The sequence below is a fragment of the Haliotis rubra genome, unplaced genomic scaffold (genome assembly GCF_003918875.1).
Source record: "Haliotis rubra isolate DU_JTF1 unplaced genomic scaffold, ASM391887v1 Scf903, whole genome shotgun sequence".
Classification (NCBI taxonomy): domain Eukaryota; kingdom Metazoa; phylum Mollusca; class Gastropoda; order Lepetellida; family Haliotidae; genus Haliotis; species Haliotis rubra.
The window spans coordinates 107,587-135,102 of record NW_025767639.1 but is presented as its reverse complement, the minus strand read 5'-3'; the positions used below and the strand labels follow the sequence as shown (position 1 = coordinate 135,102).

The 27,516-nt window shown below is 39.4% G+C and overlaps 1 protein-coding gene across 1 annotated transcript; it reads right to left on the bottom strand.

The window, feature by feature from the left end:
• Nucleotides 1–6,883: 6,883 nt before the first annotated feature.
• Nucleotides 6,884–24,336, bottom strand: LOC124264024 (receptor-type tyrosine-protein phosphatase F-like). The gene is made up of 18 exons (XM_046698744.1): nucleotides 24,239–24,336; nucleotides 23,682–23,743; nucleotides 23,018–23,281; nucleotides 22,624–22,710; nucleotides 21,948–22,024; nucleotides 21,624–21,660; nucleotides 21,337–21,434; nucleotides 20,998–21,123; nucleotides 20,654–20,799; nucleotides 19,742–19,877; nucleotides 17,873–18,019; nucleotides 17,317–17,341; nucleotides 11,969–12,033; nucleotides 11,637–11,756; nucleotides 11,218–11,337; nucleotides 9,786–9,922; nucleotides 7,873–8,011; nucleotides 6,884–7,418 (listed from the first exon to the last, which is right to left on the bottom strand). Exons 1-18 carry the CDS (start codon nucleotides 24,334–24,336, stop codon nucleotides 7,290–7,292), a joined length of 2,013 nt encoding a protein of 670 aa, XP_046554700.1. The 3' UTR covers nucleotides 6,884–7,289.
• Between the last annotated feature and the right edge of the window lie 3,180 nt (nucleotides 24,337–27,516).

Genomic DNA, 27,516 nt, shown 5'->3' with positions numbered 1-27,516 from the left:
TTGTAATGTCGGCTGTTAAATTGCCAATCTTATTTCATAGTGTTTCCCTTAAAGGACACGGGTCCAGTGTACTATATGTTATCACTTGAAGTACAGACCTCTATCGTCTTACCGAGTCATTGGGATTATCTAGACAATGTACAGAGATCCAATCCTTACAGATAGGAACTTGAGGTGTGATAAGTAACTACTGTAGTGTCGTGCTGAGATATTCTATGTGTATTGGTTCGTGCTTTATATCTAAAAGGGATATTTTAAATTCCGTGATAATGCTTGTTTAATTATCTTGTACTGCAGGAACGGGAACGACTCGGTTCTGCCGTCGTTGTAGTTGATTTTTTTTAACCGACATGGCTCTCAGCAGCGTGCAAGGCCTTTCGCCTTGAATGTTATCGGTCGTGCTTATCGGATCGAGATGATCGAGGTTTGTGGTGGTATATCGTTCGACGTCAACGGGACAATTCTGTCCAGAGGTCAGCCGAGTCTCACGATGTCTGTCCCATTGTTCAATGGGTCCATTGTGTGGTGGTCTGCCTTCAGTTGTTGGCGATCTATAGCCAGTGTTTATATTGTACTGTTGCCTATAGTGATATATTAATGAGAGCGTATTAGTTTTAACTTAAGAGCTGTGATATTCTAATAGTTTTACTGTCCTTCGATGACAGGTTCTATTTTCTCAATTTATTGTTCTTTATATTAATAGAAATTACATTGTTTTCGTCACGATATGGCTGAGATATTGCCGTTGTGACGTTAAACATTCACTCACTCACTCACTCACTCATTGTTCGATAGCATGACCATGCCGTTGGAATCGTTCAGTTCGGCTCCCAGAGATTTGAAGATTTCGTCTTTGAGCGAGCACACGCTGTAATAACCGTCGCTCAGTAGGTGTCGCCTATCGTTGACGAAGCGCTTCTTGTTGGTGTTGGCGATGTTGGTAATCAGGGGTAATATGTCATATCGCGCCGAGCGATCTCGAGTTGACCCGACGTGACATTGATCGCATGCAGCAGTTGAACGGTCCCGCCGCTCTTTATTACCGGGTGTGTAATAAACATGTTAAATATGTATATTGACTACAATATAAATTCAACATGAGTGATGTGCTGACGAATATGGAAATTGTGGTGGATGTGGATGGAACGAGTTTTAAAACGAAATGATAATGGTCTGCCTGTTTCACCAATATAGCTCTCTCCACAGTCACATTTAGTTTATATACACAGCCTCTTGCGCAGATCGATGCTCTTGCTGTTGATCATTGGATTGTCTGGTCCAGACCCGATTATTTACAGAATTTATTTGTTACTACACTTGCAAGACGCGCAAGAACAATCTGTAACCCTGGCCTACTGCAGCAAGAAGTAGACCACATGAAGACAACATTCATCACATACAATGGTTGTCCAGAGAACCTTGTAGAAACCACCATAAAAAAACCACTACAATTGAGTGAGTGAGTGAGTGAGTGAGTTCAGTTTTACGCCACACTCAGCAATATTCCAGCTATATGGAGGCGGTCTGTAAATAATCGGGTCTGGACCAGACAATCCAATGATCAACAGCATGAGCATCGATCTGCGCAATTGGGAACCGATCACATATGTCAACCAAGTCAGCGAGCCTGACCACCCGATCCCGTTAGTCGACTCTTATGACAAGCATGGGTTACGGAAGGCACAAACTAACCCGGATCTTCACGGATGAAAACACTACAAGATCAAGTTCAGCGTCTTCCGAAACCTGAACTATCTCCTATCCACATCAAACATCCCGTATGTTGGGCCCTTCAGCCACCAAGTCAGCAGACTTCTAAAGACAATGGCCAGCATTGACACAACATTCTCGTCTGGCAAAACCCTAAAAACTTTGTTAAAACAAATTGAAATTATCGTGAGTGCGGAGAATTTCTTGGTGTCCGCAGCACATCAACCAACACAGATTCGCTTTATTTCATCACATATAGAACTTTTCTTGCAATAACGGTTACTGCTGTGTTGTTAGGACTGGTTCCATGATATCGGGAGACGGATACTAGAACATATTTATATTATTACATATCTATATATTATTGTTTGGGCGTATGTTGCTTAACGCCGCACTCAGCAATATTCCGGCAGTATGGCGGCGGTCTGCAAGTAATCGAGTCTGGACAAGAATATCCACTGACCAACAGCATGTGCATATCAATGTACTAAGTTAATTCAGTGTGTTACGAAGAATGCTTGGTTTCAGTAAGATACAAGACCAACATGCATTAACTATGTGTAGGTGATTTCGACGTCAGTTGCTTCGGAATTTCTGTCACGTTAGTTTAATTAAAAGTCAGAGTCAGTGTGATAGGGCTTCCATTGCCAAAAGGCATGATTCAGAGAAATAACAAGCAAATTAAATATTAGTATGCTAATGCATAGATAGATTCAGTGTAGAATACAGTGATGGTCCTAATATCGACAAAAGTTCAAATAAAGGATACTGAGAAACGTGCATATGGAATGTTGATCGACTACTGTTTCCGGGTCACGGGAGCATATAAGGTCAAACTGGTTCTGTGATGTGCCAATTATACAGTCAAAAACACACACAAAAATTCTTATGAGCTATGATTAATCATTCTTAACAGTGATTTGTGTTAAATTTGGGTTTGCCAGACGAAATATCTCCAAATCTACTGTTACTATTCAATAACGAATGAATTTTTACCAGGCAATTCCTGTCTGTGACATCACATCCGGTGACCTTTGCAGTTACCAGAAAACAAGTTAGATTTCGCGATCTTAATTTTCGTCTTTCCCTCGTCATATTAAACTGAAAATGATAAATGAAACACTTGTAGAATGAGAAATTTCTTCCTCTTTCGCCAGGGCCTATACATTAATGTCCTGTAATATTTGTTCTCATGAAAATAGCAATATTTTATGTAGGGGTTGGACGAAGCGCGCCATGTTTGTTTTCCGTACGTGTAACACGATGCAACACCTGTTTTCTGTGGGTTTGTGTCGAAAATGATGAACCATAACACTTGAAATTAGGATACGTGAATGTCCATAAATCATGTATCTATTCTGCATTTTCATGACATGACACGTTGGAATAAACATATTAGTATCATTTGCATAAAACGTGATGACATCGAAAATATGATTTGTTTACGACGAACGTTTTCGATTTTTTTTTCAGAAATGTTTTTTTAATTTGTCGTCGCGCTGATATTTGCGGATACAAATTACGAATTTAAAGTCAGATAATTATTAGATATCGGAAATAAGAATATTGGAATCGGTTTGCGGTAATTTAACGATTTATTCGGTTGCTGTTATGAAACGCATTCGACCGTCAATCAAGTAATGACGGAAGATTTACATTATTTATGTTTGCTTTGTCATTAACCTCTGTATGTTTGAAATTATCAGGATATTTTGGGATAATAATGTTCGTGTTTCAGTTTAGTATTAATATGCCAAATATTTTTTTTCAGTTGTCCTTTATTTAGTGACACACCGACTGTTTGAAATCACCCACCCTTTTAACAACGCCATATTATACTGAAATTTATTCAGCAGGCTAAAGGTTAAGTGACACGTTTTTGCACAACATTTGATGCGCCAACTAAATGTGTCTGACCTGAATTTATATCTGGGATTAAAATCTGTTGGCACATATGACTCCATTTGTGTATAACAATACTTTCTAGCTACCTTATCTTTGAAAATCAATGAATGTGCTATTTTTCGGCACAAATGTTCATTTCAATCATGGAAGGAGATCATGTGGTTGCAATTCCTTTCCTACTCCATCAATATACCTTAACTCAAATTACCTAGCCAAAGATTCCGGTTTCCAAACTGTTGCGAAAAGTGGTCGTACCTTACTTAGACATAATCCAAATTAATAGCAAGTCATTTTACCATTCAATGAAAATGCCGAAACAATTTCCGTTGCCCCTGTGTTAATATACATGAAGATGTAAAACAGATGTGAAGGTGTAAGCGTACAAGCTAACCTTAAATACCAAGAAATAGTAGTTTTGGAGATATAAATAATTAAATAGACACGTCACCGTGTCCTCCAATGTCTATCAAGTTTCAAACAACTGTATACAACCGTTCCAACGAAACATTTATGAGTCAGACAAATACACGTATTAATGAAATAGTTGCTAGCATATCTAATACCATATACATATGATACCTGACAAGACTGATCCCATGATTATCTTGGCTGAAAGATGAGGAATGATTGGTTCAAATGGATCACCTGACAGGCAGTGAGTTATCGAGTCCATTCTCGTTGATTGCTGCTCTGTTTTGCGTTTGACCGGATCTGATTCGTTTCAATATTTACAGGTCATCGTAATATTTTCACAATGCTATTATACCTATGATAATGAGGAAGCTGTACACACAGAGTATCATACCCACTATACCCCCTTTGGTGATTCTACCAGGAATAGTAGTTGCAACTAAATGTTTCATGGCAGAAAGAAAATATTTACACTGAAAACTTTAGCTGGTGAAAAGCTTGAGCCTTAACCGCGTTCGACGCCTGAGTACGGGCAATGTTTCTAGATGGAACTTCTTGTCATCCAAATCCATACGTCCTACATTCACATCATCATGTGGACAACATTAACGTAGGTGTTACTTGCAATGACAATTGCCAATCTCATTGTACCTAAGGTGATGCTTGTAACGCACGTTACCAGCATCACAACATGGCGTTAGACAGGATCGCTTGGCGATTATTCCCTTCAAATTAGCAGTCTTCCACGTGTATACACGCGAGGATGTCGGTAACTCAAAAGTCTGGATGTCGGTAACATGCAATGAATGATGCTGGTAACACATACTGTCCTGCTTATTAATGTCTATGTGTTGAAGAATAAGCATTTTCTAAATCGCGTAAGCAACAACTCTCCCGTGCACAGAAAAAGTCGCTCATACTGTTAATGTAGCAGCAGTACACATCTGTGTAAAACATAAGAACTGACATAAGTATCTCGTTCGTATTTCTATTTACCGACAATTTCTGTTTACCGACTAAAGCAGGACAGTATGTGTTACCAGCATCATTCATTGCACGTTACCGACATCCAGACTTTGAGTTACCGACATCCTCGCGCGATTTAGAAAATGCTTATTCTTCAACACATAGACATTAATAAGCAAATTCAGTGCATTCAATGTACTCACACCATCAAAGTGTATCAGTGTGATAAATAAAGTTGATTGTATACACGTGGAAGGCTGCTAATTCGAAGGGAATAATCGCCAAGCGATCTTGTCTAACGCCATGCGATGCATGAAGCAAATATTTGTATTTGTGGAACACGCTTCAAAAACAGCCAAGATGACTTTATGTCATGATTCAGTCAGTTAATGATATATAAGGCACCGCTTGAACAACTGACGAATGATCTTATTATCAACAATAGAGAAGCAGAACATTCTCCAGCACACAAAAGACACATGACAATGTGTTTGTGGTTCGAACAACCATGGGGTATGTCTATTTAACCTTATCATGTAAGGAGGACACATCTCGTTATCTATGCATTTCATCTGTTACCTGACACCAAATCAACAAGGTGCTAACAGAATGTACAGAAGGAAAACACAACAGTAACATAGAAGTTTTTATAAAAGCAGTGAAAATAACATGTTTACATGTAAATTAGCTTTTAGATGATAGTATATGCAATTCAGATACAATATAATGGGAACTGGAATATATGACCAGATGACGAGGCTATGTACTGAGTGTGTATAATCAGAGAATGCTGCACAGGACACGTGGAATGGAAGGTTCCGACAAAAGAGTAACACAACTGTTACTTCTACAACATTTGCATCTATGTTGTTTTCGATTCAAATCAATTTCTTTATTCCAACAAACCACCATCAGTGCTACAGGAACAACATTTGACAGTATAAATATTAAATAGGTAACATGTGATCACTTAGGTAAACAACTATATTACAATTTGACGGTTTCATTTACAATCCGTATAAATTTTGATAGAGATATTATGGTACAGTACTTACAGGTGGACAAAAGGTTTTTAACTTTTTTAAGATTTGGCTATTTACAGTAATAATCTTTAATATAGATAGATCTGCTTTTATCAAAGTACGAACATTTAAACAAATAATGTAACTCGTCAGCTATCAGTGGGGAATTACATAAATGGCACTTTATTAACTGTTTAGGTATTTTTTTCAGCGACCGGCCTCTTCTGGTAAATGATGATTAGAGGTTCTAAACCGCACTATTCGGTTTGGAATATGTTGTGGGAGAAGCAAATATGGTTAGAAAGTTGGCTTATACTTCCATAGTTCATACATTCATAATACATGCTTTTAGAGCCAGTGTATATAGTTTCATTCCGTTTTTTGTATAAACTGATCTTTTAGCGTGGATTCTACTACAAAGATCACCCAATGTCTTGTCACGGAACTAGGTTTTCAATAATACAGGTTAAACCAGAGTTATCTAAAATACTCTTAATTGACTTAACTACGCATTATTGTGATAGTGAGTGAGTGAGTTATTATTTAACGTCACATCGGCAATATTTCAGCCATATCGTGACGGCATTATTGTGATAAGGTTTGAGGGTGTTATCTACCTTTGTAAGTTGATACAGAAATGATGATAACTTAAATGGATAAATAACAGTTTCAAGGTCATACCAGAAAGCAGTGACTCATATAGTGAGTGAGTGAGTTAATATCTAACGTCACATCGGCAATATTTCAGCCATATCGTGACGAGAACACTTGACATTGAAATAGAATATATAAAGAGATTATAAAACCTGCCGACAAAGGACAGTAAAGCTACAAGAATATCACAGATTTATATGTAAAACTAATAATTGAATCTAAAACATTTTAACCATAGGGGACAACACAATATAAAAATGGGCTATAGATCGCCAACAACTGAGTGACTCACATATGTTTGAAGTGCTGTATATGTAAAAGTAGACGACGTAAGCTTGCGAGTTTGGGCTTCAGTGTAATTGATAAGTTAAATTATCGTCACGTTGCGGGAACAACAATCCATATTATAACACATGTTACATTTGTCTACCTTGTAAATGGCATTGTGTGTTCATAGACGTGTTGCAGAACACTGGAATAGAATGAGCTGGCACAGAGATAATTTCCGTGCATCAATACACATTCATATATAACATACTTGTTACCTATAAGCCTGCCGTTGCGTTTGAAGCTAAGGTTACAAATACAGAGGCAATGCCTCTATGTGACGTAGTGACATGTTCAGACACTGGAAAAATCTGTGTTATGTGGGTCTCTAGCTTGGTGAGTTCGGATGTTGGCATAGGTATTAGCAGGGTCTGTCCTCTGGATACATTGCTGCGCAAAGTCATGAAACATTTGCACATCACTCTGAAAAGGGAAAACAAATCCATGTTATTCTGGGATCATTTCTTTATGCGTTGTTTCTCAAGTATGATTTCAGTTCATCTCAGATTTATGTGTTTATTATGGTGCATTTTTCAACTTCCTCCTGATCTGATGTTCAACAATCGGACGTATATATGCGCAAGAAATGTATACAAATTAAAAGTAGATTTCTGTTTCCACCACAAGCCTTTTGTAGGCTATGTAACATTTGGAGTTAAGTAAAATCAATGTTTCGACAACACATACAATAATACTATTGAATGTATACAAATACAATCAATCACCGTTGTCTCAAAGGGAACTACGTAACTACTTGGAGGTTTGACACAACCGCAAATTGATGACCAAAAAAGGAAGACAACGACGTTCATCTTTACTTCGGGACAACCTTCAGTTCAAGACAACGACGTTCATCTGTACATGGGTGAACTTGTACCTGGGTGAACTGTAGCTCAGGGCAACATCGTAGGAACATCCTCACGTGACCGATGACGTCAACACGGGTGTCTTCACGAATACCAGACAGAATATTACCCATGATGCAGAGCGAGACAGCAAGTTTTCCGTGTTTTTTGCTGCAGTTCAAAACGTTACGTGTTATTTATATTCTTGATTGTTAGTTGTGTTTACTCCAGTCAGGAAATGTGTCTGTCGTACATTAGATCGGGTTATGTAATAGTATACAATTAACTATTAGAAAAATGCTTCTTTGCTCATATATATATAAAGGTGATAAATGTACTATGTTGTCAATATATCAACTCGCCTATAGTGTACCTAATTTTTATTTCAATCGATTTAACATTCCCATGCATTTAATGGGCAGTTTACAGGAGAGAATTTGATACCAAAACAACAACTTAAGATTTTTTTCATAGTTCAACAACAGAAATCTGAAATAGTCTTTAAATTTATGCAAATAATACAGGTGGTGTAAAAATATGGTTTAACGTTTTTCTAAAACAAATAGATGTTGAATGTTTGTGTTACTTTACTTAATCATTGTTTCTTTATTGGAGAAATATTAATATAAATGTTAAGTTTTGATAAATAAGTTTCCCGTCATGCATGCACATCTTTATCACAGCGTCCACTATGGCCAACTATTTGTAGTCGATTGTTGCAAAGGTTTATAAGTTTTATTGTGCTTGAAAAAGACAGAGGTAAACCTTTCATTAGTTTAGAAAGGGTTTATTACAGAACTTTTAGAGCTGTTGGTATGTCTTCCCAACAAGTTTACAATATTATAAACAAATCAGACAAGACAGGAACCGTCTCAAAAGCAAAACCGGGACGCACAACCATCCTTGACAACTTTGACAAGGGAGTACTTAGACGGGCGGTCTACAAACTTTAGAATAATAATAATATATATATTCAAAAGAACCTACACCAGTGATTTCGTTAAATCTTTGGCTAATGTTCACAACTAGATTAAACTGAATGAATTACATCCATATTTTAGCAATTAAATATACTGTTGACTTGCAAAACATTTATTAAAACGTGTTATTCTACAATCAGTCGATAAGATAACACAAGTGATAGGATTCTTTCCAATGTACAGTAATTCGTATGTTTATTTCAAAACAAACACACATACACAAATGACCCCTTACATAACCAATACTTATACTATACATACACATATTTAACATTTGGAAAAAAACATCTATTGAGATGACCCCTCGCCCGAGCGTGTGCTCTGGTGTCAATATCACCTGTCGATACCGTGGATGCTGATGACGTAACACAGGCAGTTAATGTTTGTATCAAATAACGTCCCACTACCCCTTACTTTTCTAAGTTTTTGATATTTTCATCAGTAAAAACATATTTTTGGGCATGTCTCAAAATTTATTCCCTCGGTCTACATTAGGTAGATGTTTCTCAAAGTGATATTTGTTATTTAAGTAACTGTAATACCTATGAACTTTTAATATAAGTCAAAAAGCATTTTTCTAGCATTTCCGACAGTACTTTAGGCATCTCCATCCATTAGATTGGCTAATGAGTCACACCACTTCAAACACTCAAGCAACCGGATATATACACACAGTGTCAATCATTGTAACATAATTGGACATGGATTTCCGGAAGTATGTCTATTGCTAAGCACTACTGAGGGATATGTTATCATTCTATCAACATGTTTGATGTGAAACGGAGTATAAACAGGTGCAAACTTCGATTACTTTAAAACTTAAAATATATATGATAATCAATTTATGACCAGAATAACAATACAATTTACTCATAGATTATTACATTTAGGCAAGTGAACATATACGGATTCTAACATCAACGAAAACCTTCAAAGAAAATTGATAATTCTGGAGGCAGTCCTACCTGTGAACGACAACAACAGGGGTGGTCTGAGTTGAGATGTCTTGCAGGTCCACGTGGTTTAACAAATGCGATATCACAGTTTCCATGGTCAGTTGGGCATCAGCGTTGACCATCTTCACCCTCCGTGGCCTGCCTCCCTGTGTTACAGGTGTGAAGTAATGCTAGACAAAAACACCCTAGTGTCCTTGGAATACTTCTACTATTGTGTTGTGTAATATGTCCCATATTAAAAGCCTATAAATCACCTGCATATGAGGACAGAAAGGAATGAACTCACATGCATGTATATTGTCTTGATCATTATGTGCAATATTAAAAACTTGTATTTTTGTGTGGAAGGCAGCATCACTCTTATCTTGTCAAATACTCGTATTGACGGTCCTCATCAAACAGGAGATGTAACAGGCTGTAAATGGCAGTTGTTGTAAATGGCAGTGGCATGCAGACACCTACTAGGGCATTTCCTGACCAACTCGTGGTACTCCGGGACAAGCCGAATAGCGACTCGTGCCCCTCTGGAAGGATTTCATATTGGCGTATGGACATCGGAACTACTTCAATCAAGAACGACAACTTCCTGTTTGATGCCAATGGTACCTAACATCACCGAAGTACTGGCATATTGTATTGATGTTTTTTTTGTTTTTTTTATCTATTTATTCTTTTAAAGAATTGACAATATTGATACAACTAACAAAAGATGAAATAAATGTTTATTTGTTTAACTCATATCCTATGCAATTATTACCAGCGATTCATCATGTATTTCCAAATGAATATTTCTGAATAGAGTTATGAATCAAAAATGGAATTTGTTTTATGGAATATGCTAATAACCTTTTTAACAATTCAGCTTTATGAAAATCCCAAAACAGATACTAAAAAATGACTTGAAACTATTTCACAAACTGAAAATTCATGTAACCTTGATGCCATACCCCTTCTGGAATTTTAAAATGAATACGTTGAATACATTATGAATGACCGCAGAAACGTCTGACAAAAACAAGTTGATTTGATTGGTTATATATTAATATAGTGTTAGAACCTCGTAGTGATTTAAAATTATGACTACTAAAAATGTCAGAGAGCGGACGTGAAATCTCCAAAACAAGTCCCACAAGATCGTCAGAAAAACGCATTCACAAAGACCCACGAGAGCCGTTTGTAAACAGACTCATGTGCGTGTATTTGAATCTCTCACCATTCATGGCATTATTCTTATTAAAAACTTATTATTATTCAACACAATTCTGTTTTCTATGTGTATTGTTCACTGTCAATATGACAATATATGTTTTTTTAATTTTTTCAACCATCACGTAATACCATAAACCATTTAAGTAATCGGGATTATTTTTATCAAAGCACCACAATCATTGCTCGCGTTCTGATTGGTTTGATTGGGTTGCTCATGGCGAGAAGGCCTTACTTTTGTGGCAAGCTGTAGGTTCATCATGGAAAGGTCTACTGCCAGGTTTGTGTGACTCGTTGTCGTCACAGTGATCCCCCCGTGCGTCTTGGACCTGCCCTCTGCTTCAGCTAAGCCAAGCTGAAACAGGAACGTTAAAATATTGAATTCCCTCAGTACTAGGAACATGTATATTACTGGAATGTTGAATAAACAGATGGCAATACCATGTGGCCAGGTTTTACTCAACTTCTGTCACAGTTCAAACATTTAGGTGTCATGAATTAAAGAAAAACTAAGTAAGGTGAAAATATCACCAACAGAAATTAAATAGCTACTGCTTTGGAATTATTATTACCAATTTAGAGCATGAAGCATAAGAGACGAACATCATTCTTTGACTATTGCTTTACCTATTTGAAAAGATTCTATTTGCATACATTTGGTGTGACGACGATGATGTTGTGGACGTTGTTCTCTTCTATCAGTTTCCACAACAACTTCATCAATCTAGAGGGTGGGGCAAGGGCTTGCAGGAACCCCCTCTGACACGTCAGAGTCTATAAAGAGGAATACACATGGCTGCCATGATTCCCACCAGGGAGCCTGTCAGCTGTATTTGGATTCAGCAATGAGAGTTGTACCTATACAGATGTTCCATCAAAAATTCTTTCTCAGGGTTCAATTAAGCAATTAAAATAAGTGTTTATTAAATCAGGTTTATGAGGAATATGGAGTCTCAAGTTATTACTGTAGCATGATGTCCACCTACCGGTCCAACATGCACACTGAATTCAGAGTTACCATCCACCCACATTCTGCGTTTGTTGGGAGTATCTGAAAAGGGTTACAGCACAAACAGTTAGAACATCACAGAACATATAATTGTAGCCTCAACGTTAGGTCTTGGCATCACTATGCTAAGTACCCTATACATGTCGACAAAACTACGGGGTTGGTGTATTTCAATGATGTCATGTTCCCTTCACTTATCCAGAGATCCGGGAATAGAACAGAATTTCGCAGACTTCTACACGTGCCGCCTATTTTACGCACAATGAATGTGTACATGATATACTGGGATTCACACAATGGACTCTGCTACCAGCACTAATGTCTTACGATCACGGAAAGTTTTTATTTCCATTGCTTCCACGATTACGGTCTTATGTATGTATGTATGTGTGTGTGTGTGTGTATGTGTGTGTGTGTGTGTGTGTGTGTGTGTGTGTGTGTGTGTGTGTGTGTGTGTGTGTGTGTGTGTGTGTGTGTGTGTGTGTGTGTGTGAGTTAAAATTCGGCAGTATTTCAGCCATATCGTGACGAGAACAGTTGCATTGAAATAGAATATATATAGATATTATAAAACACCTGCCGACGGAGGACAGTAAAAATACTACATAATCACACATATGAATATAAAACTAGCGAACAAAGCTAAAATATTCCAATTAAAGAAGACAATACAATGTAAAAATGGGCGATAGATCGCCAACAACTGAAGGTAGATCACCATACTAAGGCCCATGGGGACTTACATTTCCTTTGCTACCTGCATGGACCCTAGCTGGATTTACACCATCCCTTCAGCCATTGGCGTTTATACCGATAATTAGCCATACCTTAAAATGACAAAAATACTACGATTAAAACACCTGGTTTACTTAAATGTACTTGAAATGTTTTGGGACTTCCGTACCCTCTCAGGAGGACAATAATTTTACAATACTTCAACCCCCTTAGAGGGTACAGCCTCCAACAATCTAAGTTACTAATCAAATCTACCAATAATAAAAATATAGATATGTACAGAACATATTTATCAAAATTCATTAATTAAATCAATTTCTTTTAAAAAAGGAAAAATTAAATGAACATGAACTGTACTAAAAAGATCCTTAACAGTTTTAACATTAAAATATTTATCCCTTATGATGGAGAATTCAACACAGTCAAGCAGGACATGCTTGACCGTGGTTCTCTCATCACAGGGGATACAAAACGGAGGATCCTCACCTTTCAATAGGTACGCATGAGTGTATCTAGTGTGACCAATGCGACATCTTCGCATGATGACCTCCTCAAATCTGGACTGACAACCCAAGTAAGTGTAACCGATACAGGGTTTTATTTCATGTAATTTATTGATACCTACTTGGGTGTCCCACTTCTTCTGCATCAGATCACGGATGTAAGTTCTAATGCTAGCTTTGTAATCAGAGTATGGGATCAGAAGTGGTGTCACAGATTTGTGGAGTGCTGCCTTAGCAGCAAGATCGGCCATTGTGTTCCCAGAAATGCCAACGTGGCTGGGCAACCAACAAAAGACGATGTCGCATTGGCCAGTAGCAAGATCATTATGCAATTCAATAATTTCTAATAAAAGTGTATGTTTACAAGAAATAATTTTAATAGCCTGAAGGCAAGAAAGTGAGTCAGAAAAGATGATATATTGTTGATATTTAGGGTGTTTTTGAACATATTGTAAAGCTGTTAAGATGGCGTTTGCTTCTGCTGTGAAAATAGAGCTGTTATCTGGTAAACGAGAGGAGATTGTTCTGGATCCAATGACAGTGGCACAAGCCACCGCGCCACCATCCTTGGACCCATCTGTAAATAAGGATTTGTATGTATTATATTTATTCTTTAATTGATTATATTCTTGTTTATACTGTAATTCGTTAGTTTCGGATTTTTTAAACTTTGTCAGTGTTAGGTCAACTTGTGGCCTCACTAATTGCCAAGAAGGAGAAGAAAGAAGACGGGAAGGAGATATATTCTCCAACTCAATGCCAGCAGGAGAAATATATTGTTGGATTCTTATCCCAAGAGGTGGGACAAGTGAAGGTTTTTTATTATACAAATCCTCATAAAGAGGATTAAAAACGCAAGTGTGAGCAGGATTGGATTCATTAGAATATAACTTTGTGATATATTGTAGGGACAATTTGATACGGCAAAGTTTTAAAGATGGCTCATCGGCCTCAACGTAGAGACTGTCAATGGGAAAGGTTCTGAAAGACCCAAGACAACGTCTTAGACCCTGGTGATGGATAGAATCAAGTAGTTTGTATGTTTGTGTTATGTATGTTTGTATGTATGTATGTATGTATGTATGTATGTATGTATGTATGTATGTATGTATGTATGTATGTATGTATGTATGTATGTATGTATGTATGTATGTATGTATGTATGTATGTATGTATGTATGTATGTATGTATGCTGAAAGCCATTAAAAAGGCAGTTGGTATTTGTTGTCCTGAAACTTACAAAAGTTCTATTGAAGATTCTTTCCTGCGATACAGAGGATGATGTAAGGATAAAAGGCTGTGATTCTTAAAACCGAACCTTTGACATTTCTCGTAAACACAACCACATTCATGAAACACGTTGTGCACATGCATTACCTGCACCCAGGCCCTGTAAAAGCACAAGGAATTGTGGAACTCAATCACTTTGAGAAAATGCCACACTTGACACAAGACGAAAGGAATCAGGTTATCGGTATGGTCAGCCAAGGTGCTTCAGATGTGATGATTGCCAGGCACTTTAATGTGCATCCATCCACTGTAAGTGGACTCAGACAACGTTTTCGGGCTACCGGAAGTGTTGCTGATCGTATCGGTGCACCACCTGTGATAACAGCTCGACAAAACCGCAGTGTCCGAATTTCACACTTGCGAAATCGGTTCCAAACAGCTGATGATTAGGCAAGGAGAACAATTGGGACAAGTCAACGTCATTTCAGCGCCCAAAAGGTGCAAGGACGCCTTGCTGCCTTCAACATCCCATGTCGTCACCCGTACCGTCGTCCAACCTTATTGCATCGCCACAGACTTGCCAGACAGCGATGGGCAGCAAATGGGGCCAATCCTGACAACAGGACATGTCCACATGTCATTTTTTCGGATGAATCCAGGTTTTACTTATCCTTTGCAGATGGACGTCAACAGATTTATTGACGTAAAGAAGGACTTGCGCCAAACTTTGTCCTTAATCATGATCGTTTCGGAGGGGGTGGTGTCATGATCAGACCATCAGAGGCTGCAGACCATCCAACAGCTGTTCCTGAGAAATGTGTGTCTTTCAATGCCCCAAACACTGCGATGATGTCTTGCAGCGCACGGTGGACACACACGATATTGACTGCAAGTGACCCCTCCTTTTTTTAATGTCGTTGTTGCGTCACTGATGTTGTTGACTGGACATTTTCAGATGAAATTATTCACAGATGTTCACTTAAAATCAGCCAGTTAGGTTTATATATGTTGAAATTAGTGTGAGTAAAGAAATTATAAATGTCAAATTGCATTTTTAATGGATTTCAGTATATATATACCGAGAATACCGAGCGTACAGTAGAATATATACGGTAGTACTTATATAAGAAGAAGTTTCTGAAATAATCCGTGTCATGTGATTATTTCAGAAACTTCTTCTTATATATACTGAGACAAAAAAGAAACTTCACAAAATGTTATTTGAAAAATAATGAAAACATTTACATCTACGTATCCGAAATGAGATCCCTATCTTTCGACTTTAGAAAAACGTTAGCAAAACCCACTAAAACCCATCCATTCCTCGTGCAAATGACGTTAGTGCCAAATCAGGTTTTGCACGTGCAGTCGATCATGTGATCTTCGCATCGAAGTTTTCTTCATATGCACGTGTTTGCATTGGCCTCAAGAAAAAACACTTTTAAACCACAGTTCTAACGGTACTTGAAATGCCACGATTGTCAAATGTGCAACGTGAACATGCCGTTGGCATGTTGCAAGTGGGACGATCAGTTATTAACGTCGCAAGAGCAATGGGATGCAGCCGTCGTACTGTGTATGACTTGCGAGGTCGTCTACAACAAACTGGCACCACTTCTGATCGCCCAAGGCCGGGTCGTCCATGTGTGACGTCACGAGCAGAAGACCGTCAGATCGTCCTACGTCACCTACGTGACAGATTTCTGCCGGCTACACGAACCAGGGCTGAAATGTTTAGAGGTCGACTGTCCTCACAGACCATTCGAAATCGGTTGCGGGCTGCCAATCTCCATTCTCGACGTCCATATCGTGGGCCAATATTGACGCCGTTTCATCAACGTCAACGTCTGCTGTGGGCCCAACGTTACCTCCTATGGACCCAGAGAGACTGGAATCGATTCGTCTTTAGCGATGAATCAAGGTTTACCCTCACATTCGCGGACGGCAGGCATAGAGTCTGGAGACGACGTCGTGAACGGTATGCCCAATGTTGTGTACAGGAAGTCGACAGTTTCGGGGGCGGAAGTTGCATGGTGTTGTGTGCTTTCTGGTCATCCGTGGAAACCTCACAGCTGCTGCTTACCGCGAGCAGGTGCTCAGCCCTGAACTCATTCCTTTCATGGCGGCTCATGGCCCAGGTCTACAGCTCCAACATGATCATGCTCGGCCACATACCGCAATGTTGACAAGAAATTTCCTTCAAAACGCTGGAATCAACGTCATTGACTGGCCATCGAGGTCCCCTGACCTTAATCCAATAGAGCACGTTTGGGATGCACTTGGGAGAAGGCTTAGTGGTCTTAGGAACCAACCTCAGAATTTGCAGGAACTTGGCGCTGCCTTGCAAGAGCAATGGCGCAGAATCCCCAACCACGTGTTCACAAGCATCAGGCAGTCGATGAGGAGACGGTGTTTGGCAGTGGTGAATGCGCGGGGCGGCCATACACGATATTGAACTGAGAAATGTCGCATTTTTATTCTTGTGACTTGGCATTCTGTATACCCATGTTTTGGAACGGCGGTGTAGCCTAATGGAACTGATTATGGCACTGTCAGTGTATCGAGTACATCACACAGACCTCAGCAATGAAATAATAACAATTTAACCATCTTACCATCTCTTGTTCTTTTATAGTGCCCTGAAGAAAGAATGTGAAGTTTCTTTTTTGACTCAGTATATATATAACATTTTATATATATGTGTATATATATAGTGACTGAAAGAGAAATTATGTATTTTGGGATCACCAGTAACACCATGGAGGTGAAAGATGTTGTATGAGCGTGCATTTCCACTTTTCAGGAAGGCATCAGCCTTAAGTATTGATCAATAAGTATTTGACAATAGTGTACTTACCATCTTGAGTTTCAGACAACAGCATCTGTGCACATGTGCATATATGTATAAAGTATCTAGATAGTTAAAGCTAACTTCAACAAAAGGGAAAATAATGACTTTTAAGAGATGGAAAATTTATGACATTTTGAAAATGGAATTGCAGGAAATGTGGATGACCCAGTTGCAGACTTTGTCTTGTTTTTGCTTCATTCACTATTCATAATTAATGACAGTCAACCATATGCAAACACATTCTTCGGTTTCTCGCTAAACGCTCTCAATGTGCGACTTCAATGAGTGAGTGAGTTACAATTTAACGTCACATCGGTAGTATTTCAGCCATATAGTGACGATAAGAATATTGATTTAGCTATAAGAAATATCTGTCACAAAGGACAGTAAAACATTAGCAAGTGATCACAAATTGAGTCTAAAAACTAAATCATTTCAAAAGATAAACGACTATATTCAACACAAAGATCAATATTACATGTACTGTGATTAAAATACGAACCAAAGACCACCAGTCACCAAAGCTAGACAACCTTACGGGGGATCATGGGGACTTACTGACCTGAGACAACTGTTTGAGAGTTCGTCCGTCAACCGTGGTGTCCATGCCGCTGTTGCTGTAGCTGGTGGTGAAGCTGGACACGTCCATGCTGGTGCAGCCGAATGTCGTCATCTCTACCAGACAGTGGAAGACACATTCGTACTGGGCCTGACATTGAAAAAGTCAAGACAGTGATGCTGTGGGGCAATATATATGTCGGCAACAAATCACTTCCAAGGTTGCAGCTCAATTTGTAACAAAGAAGTTGCATTTAACACGTCAAAATTTAATTGTGGAAACTCAAAAGCCCAGACACTTGATACTCATAAATATAATTTCATTCATGTACATCCTTCAAAACATAAATCTGGAGCTAAAGTAAACATTCTCGCCCATTAGTTTTCGAGAAAATGTTCATTTCATTTATCATCCTTGGCATAAATTCATAACTGCATGTTGAAATTTGTCAAATCCTTTGTCAGAAACTGGCCACAGTGCGGAGAATTTCTGGAATTTTGGGTTGCTAGAATTATATTGTGACGTGTTACTTCCATTCTGTGTAAATTAGATGCTGATTTTGAAAAACATGTCAATTGTGCCACACAGAACTGAAAGCTCCACCATTTCAAAATAGATAAAGACCGTATATATACGAGTGCTTCGGTGATATTAAGTACCAATGGCATCAAACAGGAAAAGAGTTATAGTTCTTGTTTGAAGTAGTTCTGATGTTCATACGCTAATATGAAATCCTTCTAGATGGCCACGAGTCGCTATTTGGCTTGTCCCGGAATAACACGAGTGGGTCTCGAATGGAACAGTGAGAGATTCAAATTCACTGACGTGCGTTTGTTTACATAACGTCTTTCATGGGTCCAATTTAAACAATATATTAAAATATAAATAATCAACTTTAATTTTTAACATTTTGGCTTACATTTCACATCTTACATTTTTAGTCGGACGTTTCTGGGGCTATTCGATTGTTTTTAGTGTAGTCATTTTAAAATTCCACCAGAGGTGTGGCACAGGGTTACTTGAACGGTTCAAAAAGAGCAATACAGTATACGAGTGCTTCCGTGCTATTAAGCACCATTGGAATAAAGATAGAATAGAGTTATCGTTCTTGTTTGAAGTAGTTATGATGTTAACGCGCCAATATGAAATCCTTCCACAGGGTCAAGAGTCGCAATTAGGAATAACACGAGTTGTAGACGAATGCTTCAAGGTATGGCCGTTTGAAACCTAGTCGCCGAAGTAACAAAAGTGGCTGGCCAAAGCAGGATGGGCTACGCTCATATTTTACTGCCGTATGTTTCAGTATCTTGACGTTCCAATCAAAGAAGACTTTTCGATGAAACGCATAGCTCTAATGTAGTGTCACTTTACGTATGGGTTTCAGCATCCTTAACTCAACCCATGTGTCATTGCTATTTGCGAGAGATGCAGTCACACAGTCATGTTCATGATAAGGTGGGAATCATATAATGGACCTGCTTTTTTAGCATAGATGTCTTACGATTACGGACCGGTTTTGTACAAGTCGGGATAATTTTAATCAAAGTACCGCAATGATTATGCAACTTCAAATTGGTATGTCATATCTTCGCACAGAAACAATCATCGAGAAGAGGACGAGATTACGGTAAAGGGGCTAATGGTGACGAATGGTAACAAGCATTGAGAGGGGGGCGAGTCTTCTCGGAGGGTTCGGAAAGGAGCGAATGGTAACGAATGGGGATGATATATTTTCCAAAAGGTAGGCGCGTCCTGCTTCACACACTCATGGAAACCCGAATACGCCTGCCAAGTCAGCGGGCAGCCTGCCAAAGTCAGCGGTATATAAACTGATAAATACTTGTTGGAAATAAATGTGTGAAGCCAACCTACCGCCGTCTGGATCATGTTCTTCCTCTGCCCCCTCATGACTGTCACGTACCCCAGGACATCCACCACCCCCTCCTCACGGGCCTGGTCTATCAGGGAGTCCACGGCGATGTATGTGCCAGTTCGCCCAATACCCGCACTGAAATACCCATAATGCAAATATTTGACCTGTTCTACCTGTGAAGATCCGGGTTAGAATTAGTCCTCAGTAACCCATGCTTGTTGTATGTGATCGAGTAGTCAGACTCGCTGACTTGGTTGACACATGTCATCGTATCCCAATTTCATAGATCGATGCTCATGATGCTGATCAGTGGATTGTCTGGTCCAGACTCGATTATTTACAGACCGCCCCCATGTATCTGGAATATTGCTGACTGTGGCGTTCAAAACAAACCAACTAACCAAATCATAAGTCTATGTCTTTGCATGTTGAGCCTTCACTTCATTTACCAGTGAGGGGAACTTCTTACCCTGTATACGGCTAGATTACCATCTTACTGAGAACCAAAACTTTCAACTGAAATAAGGATTATCAAATTAAAAAGTTGTTCAGAATAACGATGTTTCAAAGGCTACAATCCAGTAATGTTCGCACGTTAACTGGAGTTAACTAAAATAGTGTGAAGAATCATCAGGAAGTGAATATAGCAGGTCCTCTGTTGCACTTTGTAGTCCGTTGATGTATTCGAATATATTTCCCCATATGCAGTGTTCAAGCAGTGTTCAAGCAGTGGTTCGGTACCTTGTAACTAACTCAGTCCTACCTGCAGTGGTAAAGCAGGGGTTTGCTACCTTGTAACTAAGAAGTCCTACCTGCAGTGGTAAAGCAGTGGTTTGCTGCCTTGTAACTAACTCAGTCCTACCTGCAGTGGTAAAGCAGTGGTTTGCTACCTTGTAACTAAGAAGTCCTACCTGCAGTGAACGAGCAGTGGTCCGTCCCTCTCTGCAACTGTCTGTCTGACCAACCAGATGTAGTGGACGAGAGCGAGGGTGTCAGGTACACCGTGGTCAGGCCATGACGTGAAGTGGAACTGGATGACTGACCGATTCTCTCCAGTCTGTAACAGAAGATGTTGATTGAATTTGTATTAACATGAAAGACAAACTGCAAAAATATGTAGCAATTCATCAGCTATTCCCAGTATAGACCATTTTGTACGAAACAAAGTCATTGAAACATCACATTTTGTCTACTTATCACTGGTTATTTTCAACATAAAGAAGACATAAAATGAATGTTCCGTGCAAATACTTACTGTCTTGGAAGTGACTTTCATGTGTCTCGTTGTAAAGCTCGCACGGACTTGGGTTACATCCACCTCAACTTTGAAGTGATCAGTGTTCATTACACCAGCGTTAGGCCAATACTGCTCACATTTGACCTAAAGTAAAAATAATATGAATATGTTTACAGAATGTCTATTCTTGTAATCAGGCAAAATCGTAATCGAATGTTACATTTTAGTCGACTTATATTTTCAGCAATTCGTTCATATAATTTTCAAGGCTGCTCGCCCAACAGAGGGTTGGTTTTATATCTATGATGTCTACATTCGTAGGATGATGGAGATGATTGATATAACGTGAAATCCTACCTTCACCTCCTCCACCAGACCAGTCAGCATGACCACAGCGCTACAGGAATGTTCCCAAATCATCCTCCAGAAGTCTCCTACTGTGTTCTTGTTAGGAGCTGCAAGTGGTAAACGGTGGCTGATGAATACATTAAACATGTCATTTCTAGGCATATACTATAGAATAATGCAACATCCCTAAAGGTTGGTTTTACTGATATACATTAGACGGCAACTTAGACGGCATGATAACAGTGATCTTTATAACTTCACCACATATCAAAATCAACGCATAAAGTTTATCTCACCTTGAGCTGCTATGTAAGTCTTCGCCTGGTTGTAACTCTGAAATATAGACATGGGACGATTGACAGTTTATTGCTTGTAGCCTCAACTTTTGTTTTCGAGACTCTATAGTCTGGGTCCTGATAAGTTTTGCCTTTAACCATTTTGTTCCTCAGGAAAGGGACGTTCTTAATATCCATGCTTCGAAACCTTGGGGATGTTTTTAATTGGAACGATTCGGCTAATTAAGAGGGTCGTATCCGGGGTCTAAATCCACTAACCGTTCGTAGCGCTACGACATTCGTAAGCCTATGATAAACTTTTGAGGTAATTAGTAAAGTACACACGTGCATGAGACTGGCGTTGATGTAGTCCGAGCCAGGAGTGTCTGGGAGGGGGGTCAGGCGGATACGGTTATGGTCGTCTGAAATAACAAATCAAGTCAGTTAAACCGGTATCCACATATTAGGCGTGGTGGGTGAGCTGGTAAAGGCGCCTGGCAGGTGATCTAGCGAGCTCGAGGTGACGGGGTCGAGCCCACCTGTAATCTGGTGTAAAAATCTTGGAGTCCAATTTGTGTGCAGACTATTTCAGTGTTGTCACAACCCCTAGCTAGTGTACAGTACACAACCTGTGCACTCAAAAGAACCCACAAATCCGTTGGTATATGACCAGATGGTGGCCACATGAATACGTGCAAAACACCTAGTTGCGGGTGCAGCAAAGTGCAGTGAACTTGACAAAGTACTGTGACTATCTGTCACAGTCCACACTCAGCTGTGAACGGGTGCCTCGTAGAGGATAAAAACGCAATAACTCGGTGCATTCTGCAAAGAGTTGTATGTTCCCAAGGGAGTTGAGATTGATAATACGATGTGCCGTTGAGACTGACATCCGGTGATCGAGGGTAAAAAATGTCAGTGCCTTTGAGCATGTACTAGATACATTGATGTGTGCGCCATATAAATATCCTGTAATAATCTTTTATATTCCCGTACATTCACCACTGTCAGCCATACTTACAGGGGTAGTAGCCTCTGAACCTGTTTTTTCCACTGTTCTCGGTCTCTGGGAGTCTTGGTATGTGGCTGTGAATCCAGTCACAAGTCGCTGTAATAAATTCAATTCACGGATGAGATATGTTCTTGTGGAGGGTACTTTGTTTTGCTAAGACAGATTTGGAGACAATATTGTGTCTTTACTATATTGTGAGTGAGTAACTATTAGCAATACTCCAGCAACATCACGGCAGGGGAACATCAGAAATGGTCTTCACCCACTGTACCCATTCCTGGGTCTTCGTCGTGACGAGCGAACGTTAAACCACTAGCCTACCCTACCATTTAGAGACAAACCAAAAAGACAATGCAAAACCACGACATTGCAAAGTGGACTCACGTTATATTCTCTTTCAAACCCATCTTTCCTCTGTTTAAGCATCGCCACAGTTGCAGCAAGTTCAGGCACAGCAACGTCTCTGATGGCGTCTTCGGCTTCTGCGTTGTAGTAACAACTGTCAGGAGGTTGAACTTCCTCGTCCAAATCTTCTTCCTCATGGCCTTCCTCTTCGAACTCAGCTGTTTGCTGGATGCAGCTTGTGGGGCAGGTTTGGGTTTTATAGGTGGCTTCTGGTGGCCTGTTCTGTTCTCATCCAGAACTACGTTTGCCAAAGCGCCATTCTCTGAAAACACCCAGTATGCATTGTATTCTTGATCATAAGAATTGTCGCAATGGAATGTATTGGCCATGTTGGTCTGAGCAGGACTTTGCATGATGCAACTACATCATAAGCAAATAAAAAATGAAAAATAGCTATTAGGTCCCTGACCTAGCGATATTTCAGCAGTTTCTTCACTCGCCTACTCTAAAATTATAACTTGCCCGCAAAGACTGGCCATGATAAAATATTGCCAAAGCACACCTTTAAACTAAACACAGTCTTAGCTTTCCTCTCCATTAATTGCATCTCACAGCTGAAACTATATATTTAACATGTATTGTGTTTCGCTGAACAAAATATTTTCTACATTATGTAATTATATTTGTTTTAGGAGTTTCAACAATCCTTTCAGTGCTCCAACCTTCAGGGCGGAAGTGTGCAGAGTGTTTGGTCACATCGCTATCTTGAAACCTCCGTCTCCTCCTGTAACAGATTCAAGGGGTGTCACAGAGCTGAATGTAACAAACAAAACAAAACACACAGTACAGAAATAACCAAACACAACTAAAGGTATTAACATACACAATCAAAAAGCATGATTTGGGAAATTCAATCACACACCTGGGCATCGGCATGTTATATTTTATTGTTTACATTCTCTACAAGAAATATCCAATGAATATCAAGATGAACATCAAATATAATCATATTTGACGTTTCGTTCTGATTTTCACAAGGTCATGGAATGAAGATCAAAACCTGCACGAAGAATGGATATACAACTCTTATGTATTCCTGTTTTGGTTTCAGACTGAACGGATTGGTTTGAACTGCAAAACTTCATGCTGGTGCCTTTGCGTGTAATTCTTCCTTGTTTTTCAAGTTCATTTTCACAAAGGCTGAGTAGAATGTGTGAACTGTCTAACACTGACTTTAAATGTGGAGAGATGGCTGCTTGATGAAGTGAAAAGAAATTACCTGCCCACAAGAACCACAACAGCAACAACTATGGCAACCACCAGCAACCCTACAACTGTTCCTGACACGGCTGGTACCAAAACATTTGATGACTGCATTTTATTTAAAGGAGCTGAAAACATATTAATAGAAACTATACCAGTACAATTTGTTTAAGGTGTTGAAGGTATACTTTAAATTCAGGCATAAAACACAAAATATATACAGCATTGGGTACGTTTCTATGTAAATACAATATACGGAGAAGAATGTCATGTGACGGGAAGCCTGTTTTACTTCGGGCAAGGAAAATTCTTGGTTAGACGTGACCGTAAGAATTGAGATAACTATAATATTTCAAGACAGCTATTTACATCATCATACATACAGGCGTTTTGGAAATTAAGAATTATAAATGTACAGACATAGCAAAGGGAAAGTACTTTGAAGCAGAATTCAAAGGGAACCTGAGTATACAGGGAGTTCGCGGGTAGGATGCGACCAGAACACAGGTAAAACTTTGATCTGGATCAATTTCAAATCCAGAAAGTCAAACCGTCGTTGTGTTATCCTGGTTTAACAGTTAGTGAAACCATCATACACTGACTAATGAAGAGACATTACCACATTAACACAAAACAACGGCTATAGTGCAACGTGTATAGTACAATAGAATGTTCTTTCCAAAACTCCCACGTGGTCTCACAATGACTATACACAAGATTCAACTGAGATGAGCAAAGTTGATCTGCTTGCAAACTATTTTACCCGCAACAGAAAACACAGTATTGATAAGTGAGCTAAGGTTTTCTATCAATGTAACAAGAGGCTCTTGCCAGTTTATTTAGTGTCGGGTGTGTTCTCCTGCACTAATGGCAATAGCTGACCGACCGATTGATAACCTGGGAAGACAATAACTTTGATTGATGTACATCATGCTGGTATTAAAAATATGTTGCTTAAATGTGTCTGCCTATCAGAGAAACATTGTTCAATGTTTTATAGCAGCTTCCCACAAATAGTCGACTCGAGAAAAGGTAAGCATCCATACTCGCCACACACACCGACTAAAGACACCAATTATTCACTGCATTCGTCACCACTCCCCTTCATTAACCCCCTCGAAGTTTGTTATGTGTGAAAATAAGACAATCTAATAAGGACCTGCGTAATGATTGCGGTGCTTTGATAGAATTATTCCCGAGTGCTTAAATTGTTTATGGTCTTTGGCGATTGTTTTAAAAAATCATATTGAAAGTACAAAGAACATAACTAACGAAATCGGGTTGCTTAGATTTTCTATCCAACTACTGACGGAAAGAAAGGATCATGTTGCATTAAGCATTGTTACGAAACAACTTTTAGACTAAAATCTTGTGAGGCACCTTTCTGGGACAAGACATACTCTACTTTTCCAAGCCCGGCCATATCGTAATTTGACTATGTTGAAACCAGTGTTTCAAATGTATGTATACACAAGAGAAGGAAGTATAAGTGTTAGTGAGAACATTGCCAAAGTTAGTTGATTTTATTCTATACAAATCGTTTGACTTTGTCTTTTAAGGTTGTAGGATTCATGGGGAGCAGTTGAAGTATATCTGATAATCAAAACATAGCTTCTACTCGTCAAATGTATGAATAGCAGATTAAAGAATGGAGCAGTGCTTTAAGACAATGTTGTTGTACGCACTACGACTCAGTGACTTAACATAGCGGTAATCCCTCATGGTAGGGAGTGGACCAGGCCATTAATTAATTAGGGGTGACCAGCATGGCCCAATTAATTAGTGTGCTACTTTTTTCTGCATTTTGGGAGGTCTGCGTTATGGGAGTAAACCCCTCACGAGTCGCTATTCGGCTTGTCCCAGAATAACACGACTGCGTCATGAATGTATTGAAAGGTCAGTCCCTAAGCCGCAACAAGGGGATGTCCATCAAAGAGTTGTCAAAAATAATTCGTTCGTTAAGGGCGTAAAACTGTTTTGTTTCAACTCACGTCACTCTCTTCATTTCACTTACTCGAGTCAATGATGTCTTGGAGTTAATGAGCTTACCATAGATAAGTAGAAACCTTAGTGTACCTTTTGTTCATTTCTATTCTCATCGTACCATAGAACACACATTGTATCCAAACATTTTAACAAACGATTAAGGCCTGCAGGTGATCTATAGGAAATCAGATCAATTATTGTTTTATTATGATGAGGTAAATAAAATTACTTTACAAAGTTTCACAGAGCAGTGTGAACCGTTGTACCCCTCGGTACATCCCCAGGGACATCGTCCATCAACAGCATCACACGTCCCGTTACAGTGGCCGCAATCACTCTCACAGTTCAACCCGAATTTCCTATTGTCACAACCTAAGTAACAAATAAATAAAGCGTCAACTTCTATAGTTTCATGCTACACAAAATGACGTGTTCGGGGTTCATTCCTATTCTTTTCCACTGTGTCCTATCCGTTCGCGGGAAACCAATGCTTGATTTTGGCGGTTACTGACAGTCTCAAATATACTGGAAAGCCATTGAAAACGCAATTGTTATTTGTTGTCCTGAAACTTACAAAAAGTTCTATTGAAGATCCATCCACTGTTAGTCGACTCAGACAACGCTTTTCGGGCTACCGGAAGTGTTGCTGATCGTCCGCGACCTGGTGCACCACCTGTGATAACAGCTCGACAAACCGCAATATCCGAGTTTCACACTTGCGAAATCGGTTCCAAACAGCTGATGATTAGGCAAGGGAGGGACAACTGGGACAAGTCAACGTCATTTCAGCGCCCAAAGGTGCAAGGACGCCTTGCTGCCTTCAACATCCCGGTGTCGTCACCCGTACCGTGGTCCAACCATATTGCATCGCCACAGGCTTGCCAGACAGCGATGGGCAGCAAAATGGGGCCAATCTTGGCAACAGGACATGGCCAGATGTCATTTTTCAGATAAATCCAGGTTTAACTTATCCTTTTGCAGATGGACGTCAACAGATTTATCGACGTAAAGGAGAAGAGACTTGCGCCAAACTGTGTCCTTGAACATGATCGTTTTGAGGGGTGGTGTCATGATCAGGACAACAGACCATCAGAGGCTGCAGACCATCCAACAGCTGTTCCTGAGAAATGTGTGTCTTTCAATGCCCCAAAGACTGCGAGCATGTCTTGCAGCGCACTGTGGACGCACACACGATATTGACTGCAAGTGACCCCTCCTTTGTGTGTGTCATGTCGTTGTTGGGTGTCACTGATGTTGTTGACTGACATTTTCTTAGATACTGGTCTACAGATGTTCGTACTTAAAAAC

Bases quoted from the DNA above. Each gene is read 5' to 3' on its own strand.
- LOC124264024 (XM_046698744.1), bottom strand. From the start codon at position 24,336: ATGCAGTCATCAAATGTTTTGGTACCAGCCGTGTCAGGAACAGTTGTA. The intron at 12,034-17,316 runs GTAAGTACACTA...AACCCTTTTCAG, and splicing joins GTTGTCTGAAACTCAAGATG to ATACTCCCAACAAACGCAGA. The intron at 9,923-11,217 runs GTAAGGCCTTCT...CCTGTAACACAG, and splicing joins ACCTACAGCTTGCCACAAAA to GGAGGCAGGCCACGGAGGGT.